Source organism: Zootoca vivipara, chromosome 12 (genome assembly GCF_963506605.1).
Source record: "Zootoca vivipara chromosome 12, rZooViv1.1, whole genome shotgun sequence".
Classification (NCBI taxonomy): Eukaryota; Metazoa; Chordata; class Lepidosauria; order Squamata; family Lacertidae; genus Zootoca; species Zootoca vivipara.
The window spans coordinates 32,242,732-32,268,839 of record NC_083287.1 but is presented as its reverse complement, the minus strand read 5'-3'; the positions used below and the strand labels follow the sequence as shown (position 1 = coordinate 32,268,839).

Sequence of the window (26,108 nt, the reverse complement as noted above, 5' to 3'; positions counted from 1 at the left end):
AATCCAGATCTCTACTAGATCTCTACTAGCTGAACACCTTAACCACTATACCAGACTGGGTCTCTCTGTAGAGTTGGGTCTACAGAGTCTCTTAAAGAAGATCCTATTTAATTTCTGCCAGCTGGCCTGCAGCTGCATTATAATCTTAGCCAAGTCAGGTTTTTTTTTAAAAAATGGGTGGAAAAAGAAGAAAATTTTCCTAAAATCTGAATGACTTCTAATCCTGGGGTTCTTTGTTTATGGCTTAATTTACTTATGTTATTCAGGACCTAATCCGAATGTCCTTTAGGAAGATAAGCACTCTGCTTGTGATACAGAGTTGTTTAGATTTCATGGTGTGATTTGTTGGAGGCTGATGTATTTATTGCTGATCAGAGCTCAATGTGAAGGTCTTTTCCAGTCATACGGTTCAGTGTGTGTCCAAATACTGTGAGCTTTTAGGACACTTAATGTCATTATGTTGCCCACATTTATGTAGCACCACATTTCCTTCATGTCTTCTGTATTTCCATACTCTTGGTCACATGCAGTGATTGCAGTTTGTTTTCTGATTTAAATTCTGCATCCATCTCCTGAGTTATTTATGGCTTTCTGAGAAGCTTAGTCTCTTGATGTGTAATAGGTTTGGGAAAGCTATTAGACAGGGCATGAAGGATGCATCTGGCTAGCGCTTAGAGTCGCGTCTCATCAATTTGAAAATATATTAGAAAATATTAGAATGAAGAGTTCAGACTTAGCAATACATCAAGATGAACTGTGTTGAAAGAAATAGTGTTCAGGACAAGGTAAACATCAGTCTTCACTTGCAAATATTTATGGAATTTTTCATTCATGCTGAAGTGGTTTAAAGGGAATTTCATTTTAATTAATTAGCTTCTCTCCGTCAGAAGCCTCCAAGTGACTGTAGCAGCAGCCCTCAAGATCAGGCTTCCTCAGACTCGGCCCTCCAGATGTTTTGAAACTACAATTCCCATCATCCCTGACCACTGGTCCTGCTAGCTAGGGATCATGGGAGTTGTAGGCCAAAAACAACTGGAGGGCTGAGGTTGAGGAAGCCTGCTCAAGATCAATAGCTAAAGGAACCCATAGAATCATAGAGTTGGAAGAGACCAAAAGGGCCATCCAGTCCAACCCTCCTGCCAAGCAGGAAACACCACCAAAGCATTCCTGACAGATGGCTGTCAAGCCTCTGCTTAAAGACCTCCAAAGAAGGAGAGTCCACCACACTCCTTGGCAGCAAATTCCATTGTCAAACAGCTCTTACTGTCTGGAAATTCTTCCTAATGTTTAGGTGGAATCTTATTTCTTGTAGTTTGAATCCATTGCTCCGTGTCTGCTTCTCTGGAGCAGCAGAAAACAACCTTTGTCCCTCCTCTATATGACATCTTTTTATATATTTGAACATGGCTATCATATCCTTAACCTTCTCTTCTCCAGGCTAAACATGCCCAGCTCCCTAAGCCGTTCCTCATAAGGCATCGTTTCCAGGCCTTTGACCATTTTGGTTGTCCTCCTCTGGACACGTTCCAGCTTTTCAGTATCCTTCTTGAACTGTGGTGCCCAGAACTGGACACAGTACTCCAGGTGAGGTCTGACCAGAGCAGAATACAGTGGTAACCCACTTCCAGTCTTCTGAGTGTCAGAGCCTGCTGCTGCTATGACTCACTCACCCACTGACCCACCTATATTTCAGCAGAAGATGTCTTCTTCTAACAGCCCAGAGGAACAAGGAAGTTTCAATGAAGATATGCTGCAATTATACAGGGCGAGTCTTTTAAAAGAGACCCCGTGGAACATGCGTACTCTGTATCCTCTTTTAAAGGACTTGCCCTGTACATCCTATATAAACCCTGTGAGTTGCTGAATTACATATAAGCATTTAGGGTGAGATGTAGCAGCTGCTGCACCATTGCTCTTCAGCAAAAGGGAGTGATGTGAGCAGAGCCAGGATTTCAAGTTGGGCTAGGCAGTATAGCTTAGTAGTGCTCCTAGATCAGGGGGTGCTGATGCATGAGGCAAGGTGGGGCAGCAGCCTCAGGTGGCAGGATCCACAGGGGCAGCAAATCCCAAAGTAGATATTCATCCCTCCCTTGTTACTGATGTAGATCTTCACTCACCTTTCTTCCCTAGAAGGAAGGGAGGTACCATTTTGTGGCTCGCCAAAAGTGCCAAAATGTCTTGGGCCAGTCCTGTCCTAGATGCCTTCCGACCGCCAGCAATGGAGGCAGTATAATGATATTATGTGGCTCTAGGTATGTGAAGAAATGTCAAGGTGGTAAATTTATAAGAATCAAGAGTAGGGAAAGCAGAACCCTGAGTGAATTTTGCTTGGCACAGAGCCAATCCAGCACTCTCTACGCATCTAGTATGCTGAAAAACAACATGACAAGATGCACTGGTTCACTGCAAATCCACTTAAGTCTATAAATGTTACAAGGATCTCCTGTGTTCCAATGGGACTTGCCTGCACATGCAGCAAAGTGAGGTGGAAATGCAGTGGAAAAGTTTTAAGGTGGTAGAATGGATTGTATTCATTTCAATTTATGGATGGAGAATCACTTTTTTAAGGAAAAGAATGCTCCATTACTCTAACAAGACACTCAACAATCAGAAAACTAATGGAGCAGGAAATGAGCTGGGACAGAACCTTTTCCCTTGTTATGATAGTTTTTAACTGGATGAAGCTTGTTATATGGGAGAGCAATAACAAACAAAAAAAGGCAATCCCCCACAGTCAGACTATTCTACTATGCCAGGAATCTCACTTCATTCTACTGTGTATGTAGACCAGGCTAGAAATCACAGGTAAGCTGCAAAGAGCTGTCACGTGAGACATCTGTTTAAGCCCTCATCATTCATATGTCCCTGGTGACCTGTCTCAAAAATCAACCGTGCTAAAGCTCTAGTAAATCATAGAATCATAGAGCTGTGGAGTTGGAAGGGACCACGAGGGTCATCTTAGTCCAACCCCCTGCAACACAGGGATATTTTGCCCAGTGTGGGGCTCAAACCCACGACCCTGAGATCAAGAGCCTCATGCTCTAGCAACTGAGCCATGTTGATGGACAACTGCTGAAAAAGTTGCTCCGCTGTCTGTTAGTATTGAAAACGGCTCATCATTTTATTACATTTGTCATTTGATTTCAGATCATAAGACATCAGGAGATTTCCCGCAGACAATATAATTCAGTCTTAAATGAGTTTGCGTTGGGTTTGGATCGCTAAGCTCCCTCTGCTTATTAGATCAGCGCTCTATGACAGCATGCTTAAATTCCAAGTGTCCATAGATTCTAATAAATAAGCAACAGACCTTTGCCAAAATAACACAAGGCTCAACAGTGCAGCTTTAAATCAGTTTTCTGTCAGAACGTATTATACCCGTTCATATGTCATTACCAGTACCTGTTTTCAGATTTTGAGCTGTTCACTAAAACCCATTTCAGTTAGCAAAGTGAAAGTTGAGGACTCCTCCCAAGAGTGATGATTTCATTTCCTTTTTGTCCATGTTAAACACCTCCCACCCCCCAGGGGTAGCATCCACACTATACATTTAAAGCACATGGCTTCCCCCAAAGAATCCTAGGATCTGTAGTTCACCCATCACAGAGCTGTAATTCCCAGCAGCATCAACAAACTACAGTTCCCAGGATTCTTGGGGCCAAGTCATAAGCTTTAAATATATGGTGTGGATGTGACCAGTGTGTCGTGGGTCTTTACGGCCATTCACAACATTATCCAAAAAGCTACAGGCCGAATTAGAATAGTACATGCCTATGCAATCTACAAGAGCCCTGTCATGAACAGATTACTCTCACCCCTACTTAAAAGTTCTGCACCTCCTACGTAGTCAGGGTTCTGTAATGCCTGAAGAGGGCAAAATAATTTGTCTATAAAAGGGCATTTTGAATGATGATTCCTGAGATCAGAAAGGTTTTCCTCTATGTTTGGGTACAAATGGACACCATTTTGAATCGAGAGGGCAGGCTAAACCTTTCAAAACTGCTTGATCTTTAACCAGTGATTTAAAAACTGTGCTTATTTTTTGGTTTCTTAGAACTCCCAAGCAACACTGGGTATGAGGCTACTAGTTTTTAACATTATCAACTGTACCCTCTTGCTATAGATGACCAATACTTCTTATTTTAACGACAAGAAGCAGAAATCATATCAAACAGTTATCAGCACCTGAGGCTGATGAAAAGGACAGTTAAGTATGTCAATACAGAAAAGGCGAATCACTGGCAAAATCTATTTTAACAGTTACTACACTCCAAACCACACTTCTTCTTTTTCCAAGAGACTCAGTCTCCACTAAACATTAATGGTAATCACTATATTTTTGGGTGAATGTTCAAAACTGGATGAGATTCCAGAAGGCTACTTTGAACTATGTTCCCTTAGCATGCAAGCCTAATGCAAGGGGGAAATTAAGACGGATGCAAATTAAGACTAATGATGACAAATTGGAAAGAAAATACTGTCTACATCAAGATGCCAGAACAACCACAATGGCAAACACTATAGAAGCCAGGTCAGTCTGCCCTTACCTTATTAAGCGTGCTGATCTTTAAAACACTGATCACATTTGTGTTTACTGATAGAGCTTAAATGTAGATTTACAGATTCCTGAAATCCACTTAAGCTTCTAGGTTTCTGCCTGCCAGGTTGTTTCCTAAATTCTATGACTCATCTAGTGACAGCAGATGAACAGCAAAGATCTTATCGCCATGCAGAGCTGCTGGTAACATGGAGGAAATAAGAGAGATTCCTTTAGCAGGGGTGAGTTACTCAATTGGTTTTCTGCTGGCCATTGCCTTCTCTACTATTGTGGCTACTAGCCATTACAACTATGTTCTGCCTCCATGGTTGGAGACAGTAATGCTTCTGAACACCAGCTGCTGGAAGCCATGGAAAGGACCAGTGTTCTTGTGCTCAGGTTCTGCTTGTGCATTACCTACAGGCTTCTGGTTGGCTAGAGTTAGAAAAGGATGGTGGACTACATTGGCCATTGGCCTGATCCAGCAAGCTCTTCTTATTTTCTCACAATAACCCTCCTCAAGTAAAGATATGGGTGTGGCAATCACACAGGGTCCCTGGACATTTCACGGTCTATTGATCTCTGTGCCACCACTTTATTTCCCGCTGCCACCAACAAGTAAAATACTGAGTCCAGTCAGGGTTAAATTGGAACATTAAACTTCTGTTTATTTATTGCAGTTTAACAAGTGTGTGGTTTCATAAACGGTCTTCAGTCAATTATAAACACTTGGTGCCTATACCTTCCTATACCTGCTAACACTCCCTAAGCCAGGCATCCCCAAACTTCGGCCCTCCAGATGTTTTCGACTACATTTCCCATCTTCCCCGACCACTGGTCCTGTTAGCTAGGGATCATGGGAGTTGTAGGCCAAAACATCTGGAGGGCCGCAGTTTGGGGATGCCTGCCCTAAACCAACTTCCTTCCTGCATCCAGTTCCACCCTTCAGTTATCTACTAAACTTCCTAGCAACTAACTGTTACTGACTCAGCTTATATTCCGCTACACTAATTCAACCTACCCACAGACTCCCCCGCAATTCAACTCCCACTCCAATCCCAACTGAACTCTGAACCCACTGAACTACTCCCCCAGAGCTGGTTTTATAGTCACTCTGACTCCACCCCCCTGAGTTCTTATTGGGCCACCCGGTTAACTATTTCAGCTCCAGCACTCTCTTAGGTCAACGTCACAATGGGGTTCTGTATCTTTCCTCTTGGAGGGTAATAATGAAAGGAAACAGCTTGGGTGATTCTCAGGGTGGGGGGAGAGTTGACAGGCGAAAAGTAAGTAATGTTCTTTTCAGACACCCATCCTGTGCTCCTGACTGCAATACCCACTAGCTGCTTTTCATTTTAAAAGGAGAGGAAATCTATACGGCAGTACATGTAATGTGTAATTTGACCTTTGACTTTCACCACTGTGTTGTAGTAGGTAGACTCCCTGCGGTAACTTAATGGTAAGTCACTTTCTCCAGTTTACCCCACAGAGTTATTGTGAGGTTAGAATGGGATAACTTCATGCATTCCACCCTGAGTGACTTCAATGAATGGGATAAAATTTTATAAATTGATGCTGCTATTATTCATTCATTCATTAGAACACCTAATACAACCCAGTAACAAATAGTTAAATGTGTGTGTGTGTGTGTGTGTGTGTGTGTGTCTGTGTGTGAGAGAGAGAGAGAGAGAGACTCAGCCAAACATCTAAAAATAATTATCACAAGCATCAGAACCACTCCCCCCTCCAAGCACCATAAACACAGTCACCACTAAAACTGATCAGACTACTTCTACCTGTGGCATAGCTGCCAAGTCTCCCATTTTTCACGGGAAACCCCCGTATTTTAAACCGTTTCCCGCTGGCAGCACGGATTGGAAAAAATCCCGTAAATCCCCCGGATTTCCTACCTGCCAGGAAGGCTCCATTTTGGGTCCTGGCGCCGCCCGATTTCTGGTGCCCAGACATGGGTAGCGCGGCATGTCGAAGCGACTTCTGGTGCCGCTCCACCCATGTCTGGGCACTGGAAATCGGGCAGAGCGGCACCAGAAGTTGCTTCTACGCATGTCCGGACATGCGTAGAAGCGACTTCCGGTGCCGCACCGCTGCTCATCCTGCATTTTTCAGCGGGAGACTTGGCAGCTATGACCTGTGGGTGAACTTGGAAGAGGCCCTCTAAAGATGACATTAGGACCATATAGGCTCATACAGGAAGAGGTCTGAGGTCTTGAGCCATTTAAGGCATATCAGTTAAAACTTTGAATTGGGCCAAGAAACTGATCAGAAGCCAGTGCAGGTAGACGCTCAGACTGCCTCATTCCTCTTAGCCTTCTGACCACAGTATTCTGCCACAGCTGCAGTTTCTGAACTGTTCCAAAGGCGGTTCCATGTAAAATGCATTGTAGTAATTTGTGAGTTTACTGGAACACAAGACCACCAAAGACTTGCTTTCCACACCCAAGTAGAGGCATAGCTGGGTACCAGCCTAAGCTGGAGCAATGGATCTGAGAGCTCCTCACTACCACAAACTATGGCAGTATGAAGACTGAACCAAGAGGAAGAGAAAACCAAGTGAAGAGGAATGAGGGGAAAGTAGGGGTAGGAAATCTAACAACTGTTTGCAGTTTTATCAGTCTGAATCTTTGCCCCCAACCCCTGGATTCCCGTATGGCCAGGCAGATGTCATCCACAAGAGGTAGCAGAAACATTATAGCATTTTTCTATACTTTAACTTCTATGTGAACACTAAATCTTAAACGTTTTGCATTCAAATACAAGTGTGAAGGCTAACAAATTCTAACTGGGATATAAAAGGGACTATCTTTTAAACTTTGCCTTGCAAAGGATTCACTAAAAGAGATCAAAAGTAATTGTAATTGGGGAACAGCAAATTCCTGCTGAGTCATTCCTCATTACCCACCTGGTTTCATATACACACACACACACACACACACACACACACACACACACACACACATATACATATATACTATATGCATTTTTAAAAAATGGCCTGTTGTGCTAAAAGACTCAGTGTGGCACTTTACAAAAGAATATAAAAACATTACACTTTTTGTAATTTCACTCTGGGGGATTGTTTAATATTTCCTTTTTAATGCTACTCAAGAGATTTGATTATTATTATTATCAACATTGTTCATTATATCACACTTTTTAGTTGCTTTTCTTTGCAAACTGTAACCCAACAAAACCCCAGTATATGCTTAACCCTTGCACTGAAATAAAGGGCAAATAGATCAATGAGAAAAAGCTAATTGAAATCTATTTCTATTTCAGCAATCTTCTAAACAGTTTTAGGTTGGGGTCTAAACCACAGAGCCTAGGGCTTGCTGATCAGAAGGTCAACTGTTTGAATCCCTGTGACAGGGTAAGCTCTCATTGCTCAGTCCCTGCTCCTGCCAACCTAGCAGTTCGAAAGCATGTCAAAGTGCTAGTAGATAAATAGGTACCGCTCTGGTGGGAAGGTAAACAGCGTTTCTGTGTGCTGCTCTGGTTTGCCAGAAGCGGCTTAGTCATGCTGGCCACATGACCCGGAAGCTGTATGCCGGCTCCCTGGGCCAGTAAAGCGAGATGAGTGCCGCAACCCCAGAGTCGTCCGCGACTGGACTTAATGGTCAGGGGTCCCTTTACCTTTAGTATAGCTCAAGTTATTCTGAGCTAGGGTGTAGTGTGTATTAAATCTGCAAGTACTGTAATATCAAAAGGAGTTGGAAGTTGAACCAGAGAATTAGCAACATAGTTTCTAAGACTTGGGTAATATTATTTGCAATGTTCTAAAAAGCCTAGTAAAGTCTCATTTGGACAGCAATGTAGTATAACAGGGGTGGAGAACTTATGGCCTTTCATTTGTTACAGGACTACAACTCCCATCATCCCTGACCACTGACCATGGCGGCTGGAACGGGCAGCCAACAACATTTGGAAGGCTACAGGGTCTCTCACCCATGCCAAAGAATAGAACTGCCAAGGTGACAAACGTTTTAGAAGATATATTTTTAATGTGGTAGAAGTCTAAAGTGATCTGGTATGCTTTATCTAATTTTTTAAAAATGGAAGGGGCAATGGTTTTTATATTTAGCAGAAATATTACAAGAAGGATGGAAGAGTGTTTAGTCTGTCCACCGGCAAACTCAGAATTACAAAATAAAAAGGATGGCGTGTCAGATTAGATAAAGAAGTTGAAAAACTTCCCTCCAGTTAAGAGTGATAAGAGCAGTTAATTAATGCAATTCCCTTTGTAGAGAGGATGTGACAACAGAGACTGCATAGCAGAAGGGTATATATAATTAGCAGAAAGTCTTGTGGGAACCCCCCCCCCCCAATTCCCGCTCTCTGGCTGAACCTAAATTCTCAGCTGGAGTCACTTTACTGCAAATGGGGTTGTATCAAAATAGCTCTCAGAAGCAGTGGGAGAGTGATAAGGGTTAGCTCAGCTTATCTGACGTGCCACAGAGGCAAGAGAATGCTTTTGCTGAGAACAGCATGGCTGGATACCTTTCCTGACTTGGGGACTTTGAAGAGCGGGATGGAAATATATCTGTATGAAGCTCATCAAACAAATGAATGTGAGCAGAAGGTATATGGAAAATTAATAGTCAGAAAAAGGCTCTGATCCAGACAACGTCAGTTGTGTCCAATGGAAAACAACATTACTTAAACTAGTCAGGACTAATTTTCTTACAGCATTTCTTAGCCGTCCTTCACCCTAAGGCTACTGGGCAGGTTACATAAACTAAGATCCCATAAAAAAGAATAGTCAACAAACCATTCAACTATTTTTTTAAAAGGTACAAAACAGATGCAACCAAAAACACCATTTGCAAGGAGGACAACTAAAAATGTGTTATGAATTTGGGGGTGCAAGACAGCCTAACTTCCAGATCAAGCTAGTGCCTGTGATAGTTAGACTCATGCATGTAATTAAGTGTCAAAAGTCAATTAAGTCAGGACTAGCCTCCTGCATGAGGTGTTTAATTACGCTTGCGTTAAAAACTACATGTCAGGCTACCTAGAGGTTAGAATCGAAGGAACCATAGTATTCTAGGCACACGTCCTCGGTTGTGCATTAGACATTGTAATCCTAGCCAAAGTAACAAGCGTTAATGTAGTCAGGCAAACTTCAAAGCAGGTACTGTCTTAAAGCTCTTTGCAAATGGTACTCCACACCTAGTCGCTTAAAAGAGATGCATGGATCCAGGTGCTATAAGAGGAAACTGGTTTTCTAGATCCATTTCGATTGGAGTTTAGGCCCAGTTTTGGCACAGAAACTGCTGTGATCACCCAGTACGACAGCCTCAGTTGGGAGAGAGATTGGTGGGGAGGATGTGTCCCTCCTCAACTTCTCAGTGGCTTTCAATACCATTGGCTATGGGCCCGTCTGGAGTGACTGTCCGAGTTGGCAATGCTTTGTGGTGGTTCCGCTGCTCCTTGGAGGCTGGTGCTTGAGGATCACTCTTCAGCCCCATGGAGCCTCCAATGTGTGGTTCCTCAGGGTTCTATTTTATCCCCTGTGCTGTTTAACATCTACATGAAGCCGGTGAGTGGGATTATCCAGAGTTTTGGAGTATGTGGTCAGCAATATGCCGACGACACACAGCCCTACTTCTCCTTTTCATCTACAGGGTGAGGCAGTGGATGTGGTGGACCCTTGTCTTGTTTCGGTAATGAACTAGATAAGAGTCAACAAACTGAAGCTCAATCCAGATAAAACTCAGGCACTGTTAGTGGGTGGTTCCCTACACCGGATAGATGGGAGGTGGTCTCCTTTTGATGGGGTTACCCACTCCCCCTAAAGGAGTGAGTATGCAACTCGTGGGCATTCCTGGATCCTCTGCTGTTGCTTGGCTCAGGTTACCGAGTGCTATCCATCAGCTTTGGCTGGTGGCCCAGTTGCACCTCTATGGGGAAGGAGTTCACTGCTTTGGGGCTGGCACAGAGAAAGCTCTTTTATGATCCAATGCCTCCCCTGAAGATGAGGGCTGCGGCACCCCCCCCCCCCCAGTTATCTGAGGGCTGCGGCACTACCAACAAGACCTCTTCCACTTATCAGGATATCCAAACCAGTACATATTTGTTCCACTGGTCATGGTAGGACTTAGCTGTGGCTAGCTAGGTCTAAAAACCTTCAACAGATGCTATCAATTTCAATTACCTTTAACTTCTTTTTATCTTTCTCTGAGGGAAATCTAGGTACACCGTGATCTATTATAGATGCCTGTCTATTTCTCAAGATACAGTAAGGTCACTTCTCAGCCCTGTCTGCTGAAGGTTTCTGCCAATAGACTGCAGGTCAGCACTATGTCAGAAATTCACACCTGAATTATTCAGGTATTTGAAGTGGCCCTGGCTGCCCTTTAGGAATTGCAACAAGCTCCTTGCAAGATGTTTGGCTTCAGCTACGTCCAGGGTTGGGTCGGTGGTGCGGAGGGAGAACACCACGGTGTTTTTAAATCACTGAAGTAAAAACGCAGTTCAGACTGAGATCTCCAGTTTATTTTCAAGGGCCTAGGATTCAGCCTTGCTGTGAGAAAAGGTTTTTTTTAAATAAAAAAAGGCTGTTCTCGAAAGCATTGTGAGGCAGTGTAACAAAAGTTTCCTGCTGAATTTCAATTGGAAAAAGTGAACGTTTACCTAGTAAAAACAAACAAAAACGAAGTACATATTTCTGTCTGTACAGCACTGTCCTTCCCCTTTATTTTCTGTGTACTCATTTCAGCTGAACCCTCAGGTAATAGAGAAAACTCAATTTTGTCTTTTGTTCCATAAATTACACAGAAATTTCCCTTTGCACTTTAACATGACAAACTGCAGCGCTGTCTCTCTGTCCTCGCATTCTCACCTCTTTGTACAAAAAACTCCATTGAGCTACAATGACATACCGGTACTAATTGTAATGATTAGCTCATCTGTTATCAATGTCCACCTGCCATTCCTATCGCTGTTTTATTTAATTTCTTACATTTCCATTTCTTTCCTCTAAGGAGCTCAAAGTGGTGTACATGGTTCTCCTGCTACCCATTTTATCATCACAACAACCCTGTGAGGTAGGTTGGGCTGAAAGACTGTCCAAAGCTCACTCAAGGTAATGTATATCAATTAACCAATGTATTACTGCTCTTCTTTGGCAGGGGTGGGAACAGAGAAATGATGCAATCCATCATATTTGCCTGAAATTTATAACACGCTCTGAGCTTTAGGTTCTTCTTTGTGGATTAACAAAGCTATGTCTTAAATTTTAAATTGATGATTACATTTTATTTGGATGGCATGATTTAAAATTTTGATGGCATGCCTGTCTGTGGCAGGCATCCCCAAACTGCGGCCCTCCAGATGTTTTGGCCTACAACTCCCATGATCCCTAGCTAACAGGACCAGTGGTCAGGGAAGATGGGAATTGTAGTCCAAAACATCTGGAGGGCCGAAGTTTGGGGATGCCAGGTCTATGGTATGGAAAGGCAATTATATATGAGCTTCTCAAAACCATATAATCAGGAAAAAAAACCTCTATACAGTTTGGGAAAAATATAAAAACCTATTAGAAAGAAAAACACTGCTGTGGTTATCACCGACAGAAGTCCTCTCAAGGAAAAAAATTAACACAGAAACAAACTGGAGTACACGTAGAGATCTTCTTAATCTCACTGGGGAGGAATACAAACTGAAAGAATATGAAGAGATAAAAGACCAAATGACAGATTGGTTAAGTTATTACCAGTTAAGGGAAAAAATTAAGTTAGACAAAATATACAGTTTTGCTGGAAAGACCTCACAGTTTGAAGATACTAAGATCCAAGGCCAAAATATTATAAAAAATGTATAGATTTTATACCATGGGAACAACTGTGGAAAGTAAATGTAAGATTTACGGCATGCTATACGTTAAGAGAAAAGTTTATGAAGATGCAGCATAGGTGGTATCTGACACTCAACAGATTAGCAAAAATGTCAAAATCAATAAAAGGTAACTGTTAGAAGTGTAAAACAATAAAAGGAACCTTCTACCACATGTGGTGGTCATGTAGCATAATTTAAAATGATTGGGAAATGATTTCTAGTGAACTTTAAAAAGTTTTTAGAATATTTTGTTAAAAACCCAGTAGCACTACTGTTGGGGTTGATTACTACAGAAGTTTCCAAAAGAGAAAGAAATTTGTTTCTATATGCTACAACAGCCGGCTGAGTATTATTAGCACAAAAATGGAAAACAGATAAAGTGCCAAGAAAAGAAGACTGGCATATTAAACTGTTAGAATATGCAGAGTTAGCAGGAATGACCACTAGAATAAGAAATCAAAACGAAGTACGATATAAAGAAGACTGGATACTATTTACAGAATATATGGGAAAGTATTATAAGCAACAATTTACCTGGCAGCATGGTAATTTTTTCAGCAGAGTAAGACACTAGTTAAAGTATATAAAAGTGGTCACGATAGACAGGGTGAACTAAGAAAACATGAAGAAAAGAGGGGCTAAAAGGTGTGAGGATTGGCAATAAAACTTCACAAAAGGAACCATGGGAGGAGAGGAGAGGAAGTCAATGAATGTTTTCTGATTTTTTGTCGATTATTAAAAATCTTTGAAAGGAAAGGTTTTTTGTTGTTGTATCATTTTTGTTGATGCTTTGTTGATGTGGAATGTTATCAGAAAATCAAATAAATAAAATATGGGGAAAGAACAAAAAAAAACAAAGCTACGTCTTAGAAACCCAGGAAGCTACATGATATACCTAGTCAGACTATTACTCCATCTAGCCCAGTATTGTCTACTCTGACTAGCAGTTGTTCTCTAGGGCAGTGGTGGAGAACCTCTAGCATGTGGGTCTCATGAGGCCTGCTAGGCCTCCATCTGCCCTACGTGATATCAAATGTGGGGTGATAAAGGGTCTGGAAACCCAGCCTTATGGGGAATGTTTGAGGGAATTGGGTATGTTTAGCCTAGTAAAGGAGGAGACTGGGACGAGATACGATAGCCATCTTCAAATATCTAAAGGGCTGTCACATGGAGGATAGAGCAAGCTTGTTTTCTCCTGCTCCAGAGGGTAGAACCCAAACCAATGGATTCAAGTTACAAGAAAGCAGATTCTGATTAAACATCAAGAACTTTCTGACAGTATGAGGTGCTGATTGGCAGCAGCTGCAAAGCCCTGTGCCAGGTCCCTTGCACAGCACTTTGCAAGCCTCACCAACCATGTCATAATGGCATCAGCTAATAGGCAGGAGGGTGGCCTCACCAACCTGTCAAACTTCACTCACAAGAGGGTGGGAGAGTTAAAGATCTGGCCCACTGGTTGGTTCTCAAGGCAAAGGGATCCATGCCACCCACTACCTGATCTTTTTAACTGGAGATGCCAGGGATTGATAGGAAGATGTATAAACACCCCAAAAGTAAATGAAGGTGAATGCTCAATAAATATTGGAAGCAATCTAACTGCTGTGTAAACTCTGTGCAAGGAAATCAGGATGAATGCTAATAAATAGGTCATCTGCAGAAAGTCTTTTAGAGATTTTTGTTGTTGCATATATCCAGAAATAATTGCCTTCCTAAAATGCCATTTACTGCCAGGAGCCTGACATTATTCTCTTTATTTAGAATATTTACACCCCACTTTGCAGCCCCAAGAGGCTCTTCAAGCAATTTACAAAAGATTCTCACAACAAAACCACATTTTACCTTGCATATCTTCATTTTTACTTTGCATATTGATCTTCAAATATCAAAAGTACTTTGATCCAACTATTTGCATCAAAGTGGAAACATGGTGCTGGGAACAAAGGCAAGCTACTTTTAGAGAATTCTCAATGGAGGAAAATGTCTTCTAAAACATAACATTTTCTGTAGCTTAATACATGCAGAGATACAAATTAACCTCTAGTGAATTCAATATGAATCATTGGCCTGTGCATTAACAAAGATGTACAAACATTTGTTGGCTTAAACGAAAGGCTTAGGAAAAATGAGAAACCTAACAGCTTTATCCTATAAGGGAATGTGTCAAGTGGCAAAGGGGACCGACGGCATAGAGCACTAAGTAGCAAACTGCCATAATAGCAGGTATATGTGGCATGGATAGTAGCACCACATTTCTACTCAGAAGTCCAATGGATAAAGGATTGTAGCCTAAGGCTGGAATCCTATGCACAGTTACCTAGGAGTAAGCTGCGCTGAACTGAGTGGGACTTAAGTGGAAGTCGATAGGCACTGGATCGGGTTGTATTTAAGGTGTTCTTTCTCCTTTCTGAACCACTAAAATTCCTGCAGATGACCTGACCTTATGTGGCTCTTTTAGCAAGACAAATAAGAGTCTCTCACCCATGTCCAGTACATTTCACCACCAATCAACAGCATGGAGGACATCTTAAGGAAAATGTACTCCATAAGGGGTACCGATCGCACCGGTAGTGATCCGATCGCACATAAGTGATCCGATCGCACTGGGGAGCCGGGGCGAAAGAGGCTGAGTCCCCGCCTCCGTCTTAGTTTAAAAGAGGGGAAGCCCCGCCTCCCGGCTGGCCCGATTAGCCAGCCCGGGTATGACGGAGGCGGAACCCCCCCCCCTCGCGAGGGGGCTGAGCTCTCAGCCCCCATTGCGAGAGTTCAGTCGGGCCAAGCCCACAACACCACCTCCGTGGGATGTGGAAGTGGTTTAAGGGGTGTTACAGTGACATTAGGGGTCTGTGAGGAGTTAAGGAATCAGATAAATTTGATACAAGGCTGTTTTGTGGATCAGCCCAACATTCTTTGCAACATGAAGATTTTGTGATGGCAAGACATTTGTCCTCTTAGCTTTCAGATCCAAGAGTTCAAAACCCTCCTGTTCGTAACAGATTCTCCACCTAGCAATGTAAAGGAAATAATACTCACTGGATCCTTTTTTACCAGGTCTCGATCAGACACTACTGCAATGAGGTGGGCGAGTGTAAACACAGAATTAAGAACGTAAGAAAGAAACAAATTCTTGTGCAGTGTTATCCTTTGACAGCTGAGGCTCCTGAAAGATACACACCACAAATTGTAAATTAGTGTTTTGATTCTTATGTCACTTTTTAACAAGCACATGCTGGCAATTTTTTTCTGAAGAATGCAATCTGGCAACAGGCAGTTGGAAACCCATGGCTGGCAATGAACCAATGGGAGCTAAACATTTTGCTTAAAGACACATGCTTTCCAAATCACACTTAAAGGACCTCTCAAACTTGCTTTCTGTCTGAACCCTATAGGCTCAAACCGTACAGGCAGAAAAGTGCCCTGATACCAAGTGACATTTTTGTGTATGTACAAATTGCAAACAGCAAATGAGGTATTCTATAAGGAGATGTTCTTCAGAACACTTAGATGGAAATTACATAATGCCGTAGGAATGGGTAATCAACTAAGCAAGGAATTTTAACCTGGAATTTCCCTGGATGTCAGGGAGATTTGTATTCATATTCTGCATGGTTTTTATTCCTTCTTGGATCCCACAAGAATGAGAGACTTATTTCCTGCTTGATTGTGGCCAACATAATCAAGGAAGTGACCTATTTTTCAAGATTTCCACACTCTAAAGCCAAAATTTTACTTGAACTAATCACAAATTATTGTGTCATTAAATCACCAGACTCATTGACACAGAGAACAGCAGTGCTATTGTATGTTTGAACTGGCCATCAGTAGTTGGGATAGTAGAAAAAACAAACAAAAGCTCCTACGCGTATACTAGAATGTGGACAAAGTGATAGAATTGCTTACACTGAATTTCATCTGCTGTTTTTGTTGCCCATTCATCCCAGCGTGAAGAGTTTCTTCTGAAGTTCTTTACAACCTGCATTGGAAGTTGCTAGCCTAAATAATTTGGGGTACCCACCCTGTTCACCCAACTTGGCAACTCACTGCTCAATCCTGACTGCAGATCATTCAGTACACTAAATAGAAGCTGCTGACTTCCTTCCATTATGATCATTTAATTCTATCCTCTGCTTCCTATTTCTGTAAATAGACTATTGGGGCACATACCCAAGCCCTTTCTTATTCATGCTCAGGCCATTCATTTCTGTAATGACTGCAGAAAGCATGAACAGGAATATACCAGAAGTGGCTAACAGGTGGGAGGAAATGTTATGCTAGCTTCTGAGCAGGTGAATTGCTGTTGCTTACCAGAAAGTGGAGGGACAGAGGCAAGTCTGGAACGTACAAATATCCAGACTATTATTCTCACAAACTATGAAGCAAGTTCCATCAGAGGAGCAAACTTAGCAGACAAGTAGTGAGCCACCTTTTAGCCCAATGATCAAAATAAGTCCTATGTTTAGGACTGTATGCTGTTTGTGGAGGCAGTAAAAGAATACTGTTTTTGTTGTTTAAGAAAACATTAAGAAGAAAACACCGTGCCTGCAACCATGGGTGAGTAGCCCCTGAACACTGCAGTGAATTTTTCCCTCCTCAAATCACTGAAATGCTCCACACAAATTAGATACCTGCTAATAGGCTAGTAAATTTGGAGGAGACCTTTTTATTTAGACCCCATTTAGAGCAGGAGAGAATTATTTAAGAATAATAAACTGAAGCACTATAACTGCATTCCATGTTGTGCATGAATGGAATGGCCGGTTGCATCTGTACATCACACGAAACCATGGTTTAGTGAAACAGAACTGAGACTTTTGGGCTCATGTACTCTCCCCTCTCTTCCTCTTTTGCAGCTGGGAGGAGGATTTTGGCAGAGTTTAATTTCAGTTTCCTTGAATCTTGGCTTGTTGTGTCTGTTGGAACAAGGAATTGCAATTCATCCCAAACCAGTAAGCTTCATAACAAATTATTTCAGAATGGATTATTTTGAAACTAATCATTGTTAGGAATAAAACATGATTGTTAGGAATAAAACATGATTCCTGATCTAGGCAGCATGACAAGCTGAGATTCAGAGAAACTGAAAAGAAACACTGTCAAAGTCCTCCGACCAGACTTGCAAGAGAAGGAAGTGTGGGGAGCGGGGGAGAATGCAAGTTTTAGGTTCACTGTGTCTCCATTCTGCTTGTGCAGTTTACAACAGGTAAGATAATTGATTTGAGCTAGACATATGTAACCTGGAAGTACAGAGTACAGTGGGATTTACTTCCAAGTAAACATGCACAGGGTGGTGCTGTAGATCTACTTTGGTAAGCAAAGCAGTAGGCAATCTTCAGTTACACAGAATAGCACATCAGAATTTGTCTGTTTTGAATTTTTTTGCATAATTTCAGGTAGGCAAGGTGCTGTACATTCAGTGGGATGGAACAAAATGGAATTTGAATAAGGTTATTTCCAGTCACTGTAGACTAATGAGCATTGCATGGAACTGAGGATGACTGGTTGCTGTCGTTGAAGAAAAGAAGTCATTGAAGAAAAGAAAGAAAAGAACACTTACTTGAAATAGAAGAAGATTCCCAAGGAAATCAACAGGGAGGTTATAGACAAAGCATGTCCTACTATAGTCATATAGTAAAGGATGAATACCATCTGAAATTTAAAAAGAAGCAGCAAATAGCAATATCTTTGTTTGCTTAGACATCCTTTGGAGACACAGATATTAGATATGTATATTCTCAATGTATATTCTCATTTGAAAAATGTTAAAGTTGACATCCCTCCACGTGTCGAAGATTTAAATGTACATGATTTAGTTAAAGAGCTATAAGACCATATGTAGTCATGGGTCAGGAAGAACACGTCCCTTCATATTCATTTCTGAGCCTTATCCCATCATGAATTGTTACAGAATTCTGTAACATTTTGGAAGGAAATGGATCAAAACATACAAACTTTATATTACTAAAATAAACCCCTATATTATGGTACTGATAGCTATAAGCATGGTACAGTACACTTTTGAAGGATGATGTGGCTGATCATGAAGCCAAGTGAACTGAGGAAAATGCTTCCTGCTTCACTCAAGGTACTTCGGGGGCGGGGGGGGGGGGGGAAGGTGCCTGACAACTACTGGGACTCTAGTCATTCTTCATATAATCATGTTGAAGCTGGAAGAATTTGTTTCAGCCACTCTCATTGAAACAAAATAATTGAAAACCACAGAGGAAACAGAAATTCTTTTTCTACAAAGGGATCTCTGTCTTTCTCACACACACACACACACACACACACCCCGATAAATTGCAGATGGTTTCAGATGCCTGGAATATTTTGATGCTCTACTGCACATGATTTCTATTTTATTTGTCTCTGCATTTAGGATAAATGATTGCCAGACTTCTCGCCGAGAACAGTATATCATTACTTCTTCTTACAAAGGGACACAGATTTCATTAGAATATTAAAAGCCATATTTATCAATCTAATTAAGACTTTTCCACAGAATTATGTACTGAGTATTAGGCCACAGCTGGGTCTAAATGTCACAAACAAAATGGAAAAGTCCTCTAACCAACAGCAGCCTACAAGTTTACAGAATGGGAAAAAAAGGGGGCGCGGGAAGGATTATTCCCTATCCAGTGATGGGCAACAAGCTTCCACTGCCGAGTGCCATTCTGGAGGCTGGCACTAGGTGGTGGCAGAGATCCTGGAGCTGCTACCCCAACACACAGTGCTAGGTAGATACATGGCTACTGAGCAGGTAGACTTGTCTAGCACATCGCCTTGGTGCTTCCTCCCACATGAAGTGGTGCTCAGTGGTGGAAGCTCGTAGCCCTTTCTGCTCTATCTACTGCCATAACCAGCTTTTCCATACCTTATAATAACTACAATATTATCAGCAGGGTTGGATGAATCAGCAGGTGATCCAGGCAGCTGCCAATGGCAAGAGGCACAGTGGGCCCCTGTTATGGCCTATATCTACTCAACTGGTCTACTCAACAGCCGAAATAAATCAGATAAGCCATTTGATATTCAGTTGCAAAATGGCAGCACGGACCTGTATGGCCATGTTGCTTTGGTAAACAACGTTGTTTTAATTTGCAGGAAAATGTGCAGCATCAGTGCCAATGTGACAAGAGTTTATTGTGATCAAATCCAGGAGTGTAAATTTATCATCTCATATCGTACGGATGGCAAAGTTGAGAAACGGGCTACATTACAAAACAACCCCCCCTCCCCACACCCGGCATATTCCAAAGCTGAGAAAAATAGAGTGGGCTTGCTCAAGACTCTCTCTGCCTGGATAGTACAGGGATTTGCCCTTGGCATCCACAGTTAAGTACCCACTTTAATTTTAAACAATAGCTACCTAGTGCGTAGAATGTGTCCCTGAGGCCTATGGCACCTGAAACATAGGGAAGGGGCTAGCACTATTTTATATTGCATCCTAAATCGTAGGCAGCAAACGTGTAGGAGTCAAATTTGGATAGCGGCAGCCGTTGCATCAAACTTTAGAAGCCTACCTTACGTTTTTCATTTGTGAAGGAATTGCACCGTGTGTAGTTGGACCAGGTTCGATTACTTTCAGGATGCCGAAACCAGGTTCCAGTCTTGTCACAGTATTTTGTTGCTGTTTCTGTGAATTAAAAAGGCAAGAGTTTGTAATTCATACTAGTACCCTATGCCCAGATACCAAACCATGTTAGTTCTGGCGCATTTCAATAATTTTAGGTGATATTTAAAATAAAGCCGATCTATTTATTCTTTTTCTTCGATTTTTGATTTTATAAATAGTGTGCTAATTTTCAGGAAAAAGGTAAGCATTAACTACCGGTATATAATTGATTTAGCCCCATTCCACCCCCCCACCCCACCCTCCCAAAATCAGAAGACTAATGTGTCAAATTGTCCCATAAATCTTTGTGTAGTTGGTGGCTTGGTGGGTGCCAGTCATCAGAACGTCCATTTGAGTATTTTATAAAGGGGTGCCATATTTCAACAAAATCATCCGTATCAGATATGTCATTCAAGGCATGAAATCTCTTAGTTAGTTTCTCAGATAAAGCAATTGCCCATACGTTCTGTTTCCATCGTGTGATATACAGTGGTACCTCTGGTTAAGAACTTAATTCATTCTGGATGTCCATTCTTAACCTGAAACTGTTCTTAACCTGAGGTACCACTTTAGCTAATGGGGCCTCCCGCTGTCGCTGCGCTGCCGTGGCATGATTTCTGTTCTCATCCTGAAGCAAAGTTCTTAACCCGAGGTACTATTTCTGGGTTAGCGGAGTTTGTAACCTGAAGTGTCTGTAACCTGAAGCGTCTGTAACCCGAGGTACCACTGTAAAGGCAATCAAATCCTTTCATTTTTTGCTATAGGTAATTGTGCTGTTACCAAAAGAAAAGCGACAAGTTCCTTGTCTAATTATTTGGGTATCTTTGAAGATTGTTAATAAACCTAGGCATAGATTACATCTTGGTTCCTGATTTTGCTTATTTCTGTAAATACCCTTTCCCCAAATGGTGGCACTAATTCACATGTCCATCACATATGAAAAGTTGTGCCAATTACCTTGCACCCTATCCAGCATGCCAAAGTGGATACTTTATCTATATAACTGAGTCTTACAAGTGTTAAATGCCATCTATATATTAAAAGAATTAAGAGGAGGTGGGTGAGGAAATATGGCGTCAGGAGGGGGTGGAATTATACCAGCTGTTGAAAGCTACTGAAGCAGTTAAGGGCTGTTTCTGCATAAAGGAATTTAGGATGATATAACCTTAGAAATATGTATTTAATAACTCTAGTAACAAGCACCGTATGAAATTGTAAGGTAGATGGGTCCTGATTTCCCTCAGAAATCATAATATGCAATTGACATTTGAGTTTAATACGTATTATGTAGGCAATGAATGCATCCTGAATACTAAGCCACTCCATTTGATTCCCCAGGACTATTTATTAAAACAGTCGGAACTATTTATTAAAATACTCCCAGAACAGAAATTCACCTGCAGAACAGGAATATAAACTTGTCTAGTATTATTTTGTTCCGTATGCACACAGAACAAGGCCCAGAGCTCTGGTGGGCCAGTGTTCTTGGAAAAGTTTTTGGTATATAAAACATTTAAATAATATTTTAATATTTAATACTTTTAATTTGCTTTTGTGGTTGATAATTATCTGCATTAACTGCAGGCGGTTTTATAGTGCCGAGATCTGTGTTAGGGCTATGTGTCCTTTCTCGTAAACCTAACCAGGCAGAAAATATAAGATGTGTGGCTTAACGATTATAGTGCTAGACTAGAATTGGGAAGACCTAGGTTCGTTCAAGCTGCCACTGGCACATGACGTTTACTCAGTGACCATGAGCCAGTCACCTTCTCTTAGCTTAACCAATCTTAATAGGCTTGGTGTGACGGAAAGGAAAGGCACTTGGAGCTCCTTGGAGGTGAGGGAGGATACAAGCGTAATAAATGAATAAATAAATGAAACACACTGGGTTATTTTCTAGGCAATTTATGAGTGTGCATGGGTGTGGGTGTGTAACTTTAATAGCTTTAAAAAAAACACCTTTGGGTTCTTTACACTCTCGTAATTTCATGAGTCTAAGTATTTACGTAGCTTTGCTCATCTTTACAGATCACATCAATTTCAACGGGAATTGTTAAGAGTAGCACATTGCAATACCTCACATAACACTATCCAGCAGTCACACCAACTAACTAACCTGTTTATTATTATTATTATTATTATTATTATTATTATTATTATTACCAACTAACCTATTAAGAGCAGTTCAAGTTTGGGTAGAATTGTTTGATTCTATCATTTTTTCCCATCTAAAAATTGGGTTGGTTTCATTTCATTTTCATGAGCGTATCCTCCGCTTATAACGAAAGAAGCGAGCCAAAAACTGAGGGAGACGTGTTCTCTTCCTATGACCAGGAACACAACTTTATATAGAAACACTTGGAATAAGCACACTCCAAGCAGTCCAAAGGAAAAGTCTTTTGGATTAACTACAGCTCCAGCACAACAGCTCTACGGATCCCGTGTTCAAATGCGAATACGTGCCCAGGCAAAACACAAGAAATGAAAAGAACATTGTCTTTCGGCTGCCTATCCATTTAACTTGCAGATCATCCTAGACTTGCTTTTCCTCCTATCTCCTCCATCGCATCTGTTGCCAGATACTATCTAGGGCTGGAAAGCATCTGAAGTCTTAAACAGAGATTAAAGGTGACTATGCGATAGAACAGTATGTACCAACATTTCACCTAAATGTCCTCGCACTGTTATCCAAGGGATCATTACATTAACAACATAATTTTTTTCCTCTTCCAGTGGCTGGAGAGGTATATTGTTTCAGCCACTTTGAAAATGCCTGTGACTCTAGGGGGTGGGTGGAGGAGGGAGGGGGGAAATCTTTGGTCTAGTAATTATGAAGCCTAAGCAGTATATCTCTTTTCCCCAGATCCTATTCAACAAGCCTGTCTCATTGGCAATGAGCAAGGATAATCAATCAGAGGAAATTTGCCCTGACAACCCACTGCTCTGTAGCACTATAATAAGGAGCTATAAGATAACTTTAACTACCTCAATATGGAAGATTTGTCCCAATACAACTGTGTAGAAAGGAAGTCTGGTGGGGGCAGTATGCACATTTGTGTTAAACTGTCTACTTCTAATATTGTTGTTGTTTCTTCTGTGGGAAAGGAGGTCATGGGTCTATGCCAGGACTAGGCAATAAAGGGCTTGAAGTTGCAGCCTTGAACTATGACTGCTTTGGGAGAGGGTTGTAGGGAGAGATAATTTCCCTACTCCTGATCCGAACTAACCTAAGACATTTGTTGATAATTCCCAGTTTTGATCATTCCCAGCCCTGCCAGACATTTAGGGTCACAACTGGGTGGGTGAGAATCTGCAGAACTCCACGACTAATTTCATACCTCCAGTTTAGTTTTGCTATGTTTGATGACCCATGTGCTGGGCAGTGGGGGCATAGAAAATGGTTAAAAACAGGGAGACTTTTAGGAGACACCTGAAGGCAGCCCTGTTCAGGGAGGCTTTTAATGTTTAGTAGATTATTGTGTTTTATTCTTCTGTTGGAAGCCGCCCAGAGTGGCTGGGGAGACCCGGACAGATGGGCGGGTTATAAATAATAAATTATTATTATTATTATTATTATTATTATTATTATTATTATTATTATTATCTCCCACCAGCTTCAATCAGCATGGTCAACGAGTTGTTGCTGACAGTAAGAGATGTTCCACAGTAGAATGTGCTACCTCGGAAGGTGGCAGACTCTCCATCACTGCAGGTCTTTAAACAGAGGTTGGGTGGCCACCTGACGGGGATTCTTTAGCTGTGATAACTGCATTTCAGGAGGTTGGACTAGAAACCCATTGGAGTCCCTTGCAAATCTACAGTTCTATGATTCTAAGAACAACAACTGGAGGGCACCGGATTAGCTAGCATGTTCGATACAAGATGAACATCACCCCAAACCAGGCCCATGCGAGGAAAAAATGAATAGTTTGGAAAACCTTGGGTGCTTCTTCCTTGATTCTGGCATGTGTTTTGGCTGAGAGGGGTGATAAACTGATGAGCAGGACTCCCTCATTTTCCACCCCCACTAAAATTTCAGCCATTGGACAACACTGATTTTCCTGCATGGATTTGGGGTTTTGACTTTAACTCTTTGCTTGATCTTTAGTTACGTTTTTGCGATAGGCTAAGCAACCATAAATGTAAAAGTAGCTACGATGTGGGGACAGGTTCTAAATATGAAGGAATGACTGCATGAATGCGGGGTTGACTCTGAAGACTGCTTGGAAACTTCAGCTGGTGCAGAATTCAGTGGCCAGGTTGCTCACTGGGACAAGACGGTGTGAGCATATGACACCCATCCTGGCCTGACCACACTGGATGCCAATTAGTTTCTGGGCCCAAGTCAAAGTACTGGTTTTGACCTATAAAGCCTTAAACTGCTCAGGACTGAAATACTTCACTACATAGTGCCTTCACTACATAGCTTTAGGTGCCTGGCAAAAACCTTCTTTAACTATCTGTGGCCTTTTAAAAGTGGGTGTATTTCTCTTTCCCTTGAATTTAATGTATCTTTGTTGGGGCTGGTTGTTTGGTTGTAAGTCACTTTGGGTTGCCCTGGGCAAGATAAACCAACTAACAAATTAAATAAAGAAATAATGCTGTATTGTATTACTCTCTCTTGTGCCCTAGGAATATCACCCTTGTGACGGGCTGTAGCAGATCTGCATGCTGTTCTCCCTTCTGAAAGGATAGTCCTGGAGTATCTTGATGTTTAGTTATGTTCCATAATAAAATATTTGAAGTGAGAGAGTACACGTGGAAGAGAATATTTCAAGTACAGTAGTACCTTGATTTTCAAATGGAATGTGTTCCGGAAGTCCATTCGACTTCCATAACATTTGGAAACCAAGGCGCGGCTTCCGATTGGCCTCCGATTGCACAGGCACGCAGGAAACAATAGCGAAAGCCGCATCGGATGTTCAGCTTCCCAAAAAATCATTTGAAAACCGGAACACTCACTTCCAGGTTTCGATCATTTGGGAGCCGAAACGTACAAGTATCAAGGCGTTCGACGACCAAGGTACACCTGTAGTACAGAATGTCTACAACACAGACAAAAAAAGGAAAAAACCCTACACCGTCATTAATTTCATAACAACCAAGGTGGGTGTGAGAGTTGCCAGAAAATTTAAGACATGGGACCACAGGAAGCTGTCACTGGTCCATCTGGCTCAGTATTGTCTACACCAGGAGTGGCCAACTCCAAAGAGACTGCGATCTACTCACAGAGTTAAAAACTGGCAGTGATCTACCCCCTTTTGGGGGGTTTGGGTCAAAGTTGTTAAGCTTTTTTAGGGAGGACAAAAGCCCCGTTTTTAGGGGTTCAGGTCAAAGTTGTTGAGATTTTTTAGGAAGGAGGAAGGCCCATTTTTAGGGTTCAGGTCAGGGTTGTTGAGCTTTTCTGAGGTGGGAGGAAAGCCCTCTTTTTTTGGGGGGGTGAAGGGCTAAAATGTTGAGCATTTTTTAGGGGAGCCAAAGTTGTTGAGCATCTTTGGGGCGAGTCAGTGATCTACCAGTGATCTACCACAGACGTCCAGTGATGTACCGGTAGATCACGATCTACCTGTTGGACGTGCCTGGTCTACACTAATTGGTAGGGGCACCACTTTGATTATAATTAGTCAATGCAGATCTATACAATGCAGATCTTGGGGGGGAGGTGTTTCTCTGTGAAAATGCCCCTAGATCTCACTAATTTAACACACAGCACATCCAAGCTATGATGGAGAATGCCCTGAAAAGTTTTTAGTTATGAAAAGCAGGAAACCATAGAAACACACGTCTTGAAATCTATGATTCCCCCCCCCCCAAGAGCACAAACAAATTGGAGTTGAAGACCTGTGCATCAGTACCTAACACATTTCTCTTCGGTACAGTGAAACCTGCACCATCAAGCGATGACCACCTTCAGGTTTCCCCAATTCACCCACTTTTGATTAAATCGTCCAGTGAAGATCAGCCGTCTGTGAAGTCCATTTCTAGCTATACGCTAACTTGCCCAGCAACTGTGTTCTGTGCCTGTGAAACCTGATAAACTGACCTGCAGGGAAGCCTCTCCACTTGAAACAAAAGTTAATGAGCAGGCCAGGGAAGGAAGGGAACAGT

General features: G+C 41.9%; 1 protein-coding gene across 2 annotated transcripts in view; it reads right to left on the bottom strand.

Annotated features, from left to right (window-relative positions):
• CALCR (calcitonin receptor) overlaps positions 1-26,108 on the bottom strand; it is a 140,014-nt gene that overhangs the window by 32,415 nt on the left and 81,491 nt on the right. For both annotated transcript variants that reach the window (XM_035129172.2, XM_060280765.1), the window contains exons 5-7: positions 19,909-20,021; positions 17,943-18,034; positions 15,422-15,548 (exon numbers count right to left, since the gene is read on the bottom strand). In XM_035129172.2, coding sequence (XP_034985063.1) covers positions 15,422-15,548; positions 17,943-18,034; positions 19,909-20,021 — 332 coding nt within the window. The remainder of the gene's footprint in view (positions 1-15,421; positions 15,549-17,942; positions 18,035-19,908; positions 20,022-26,108) is intronic.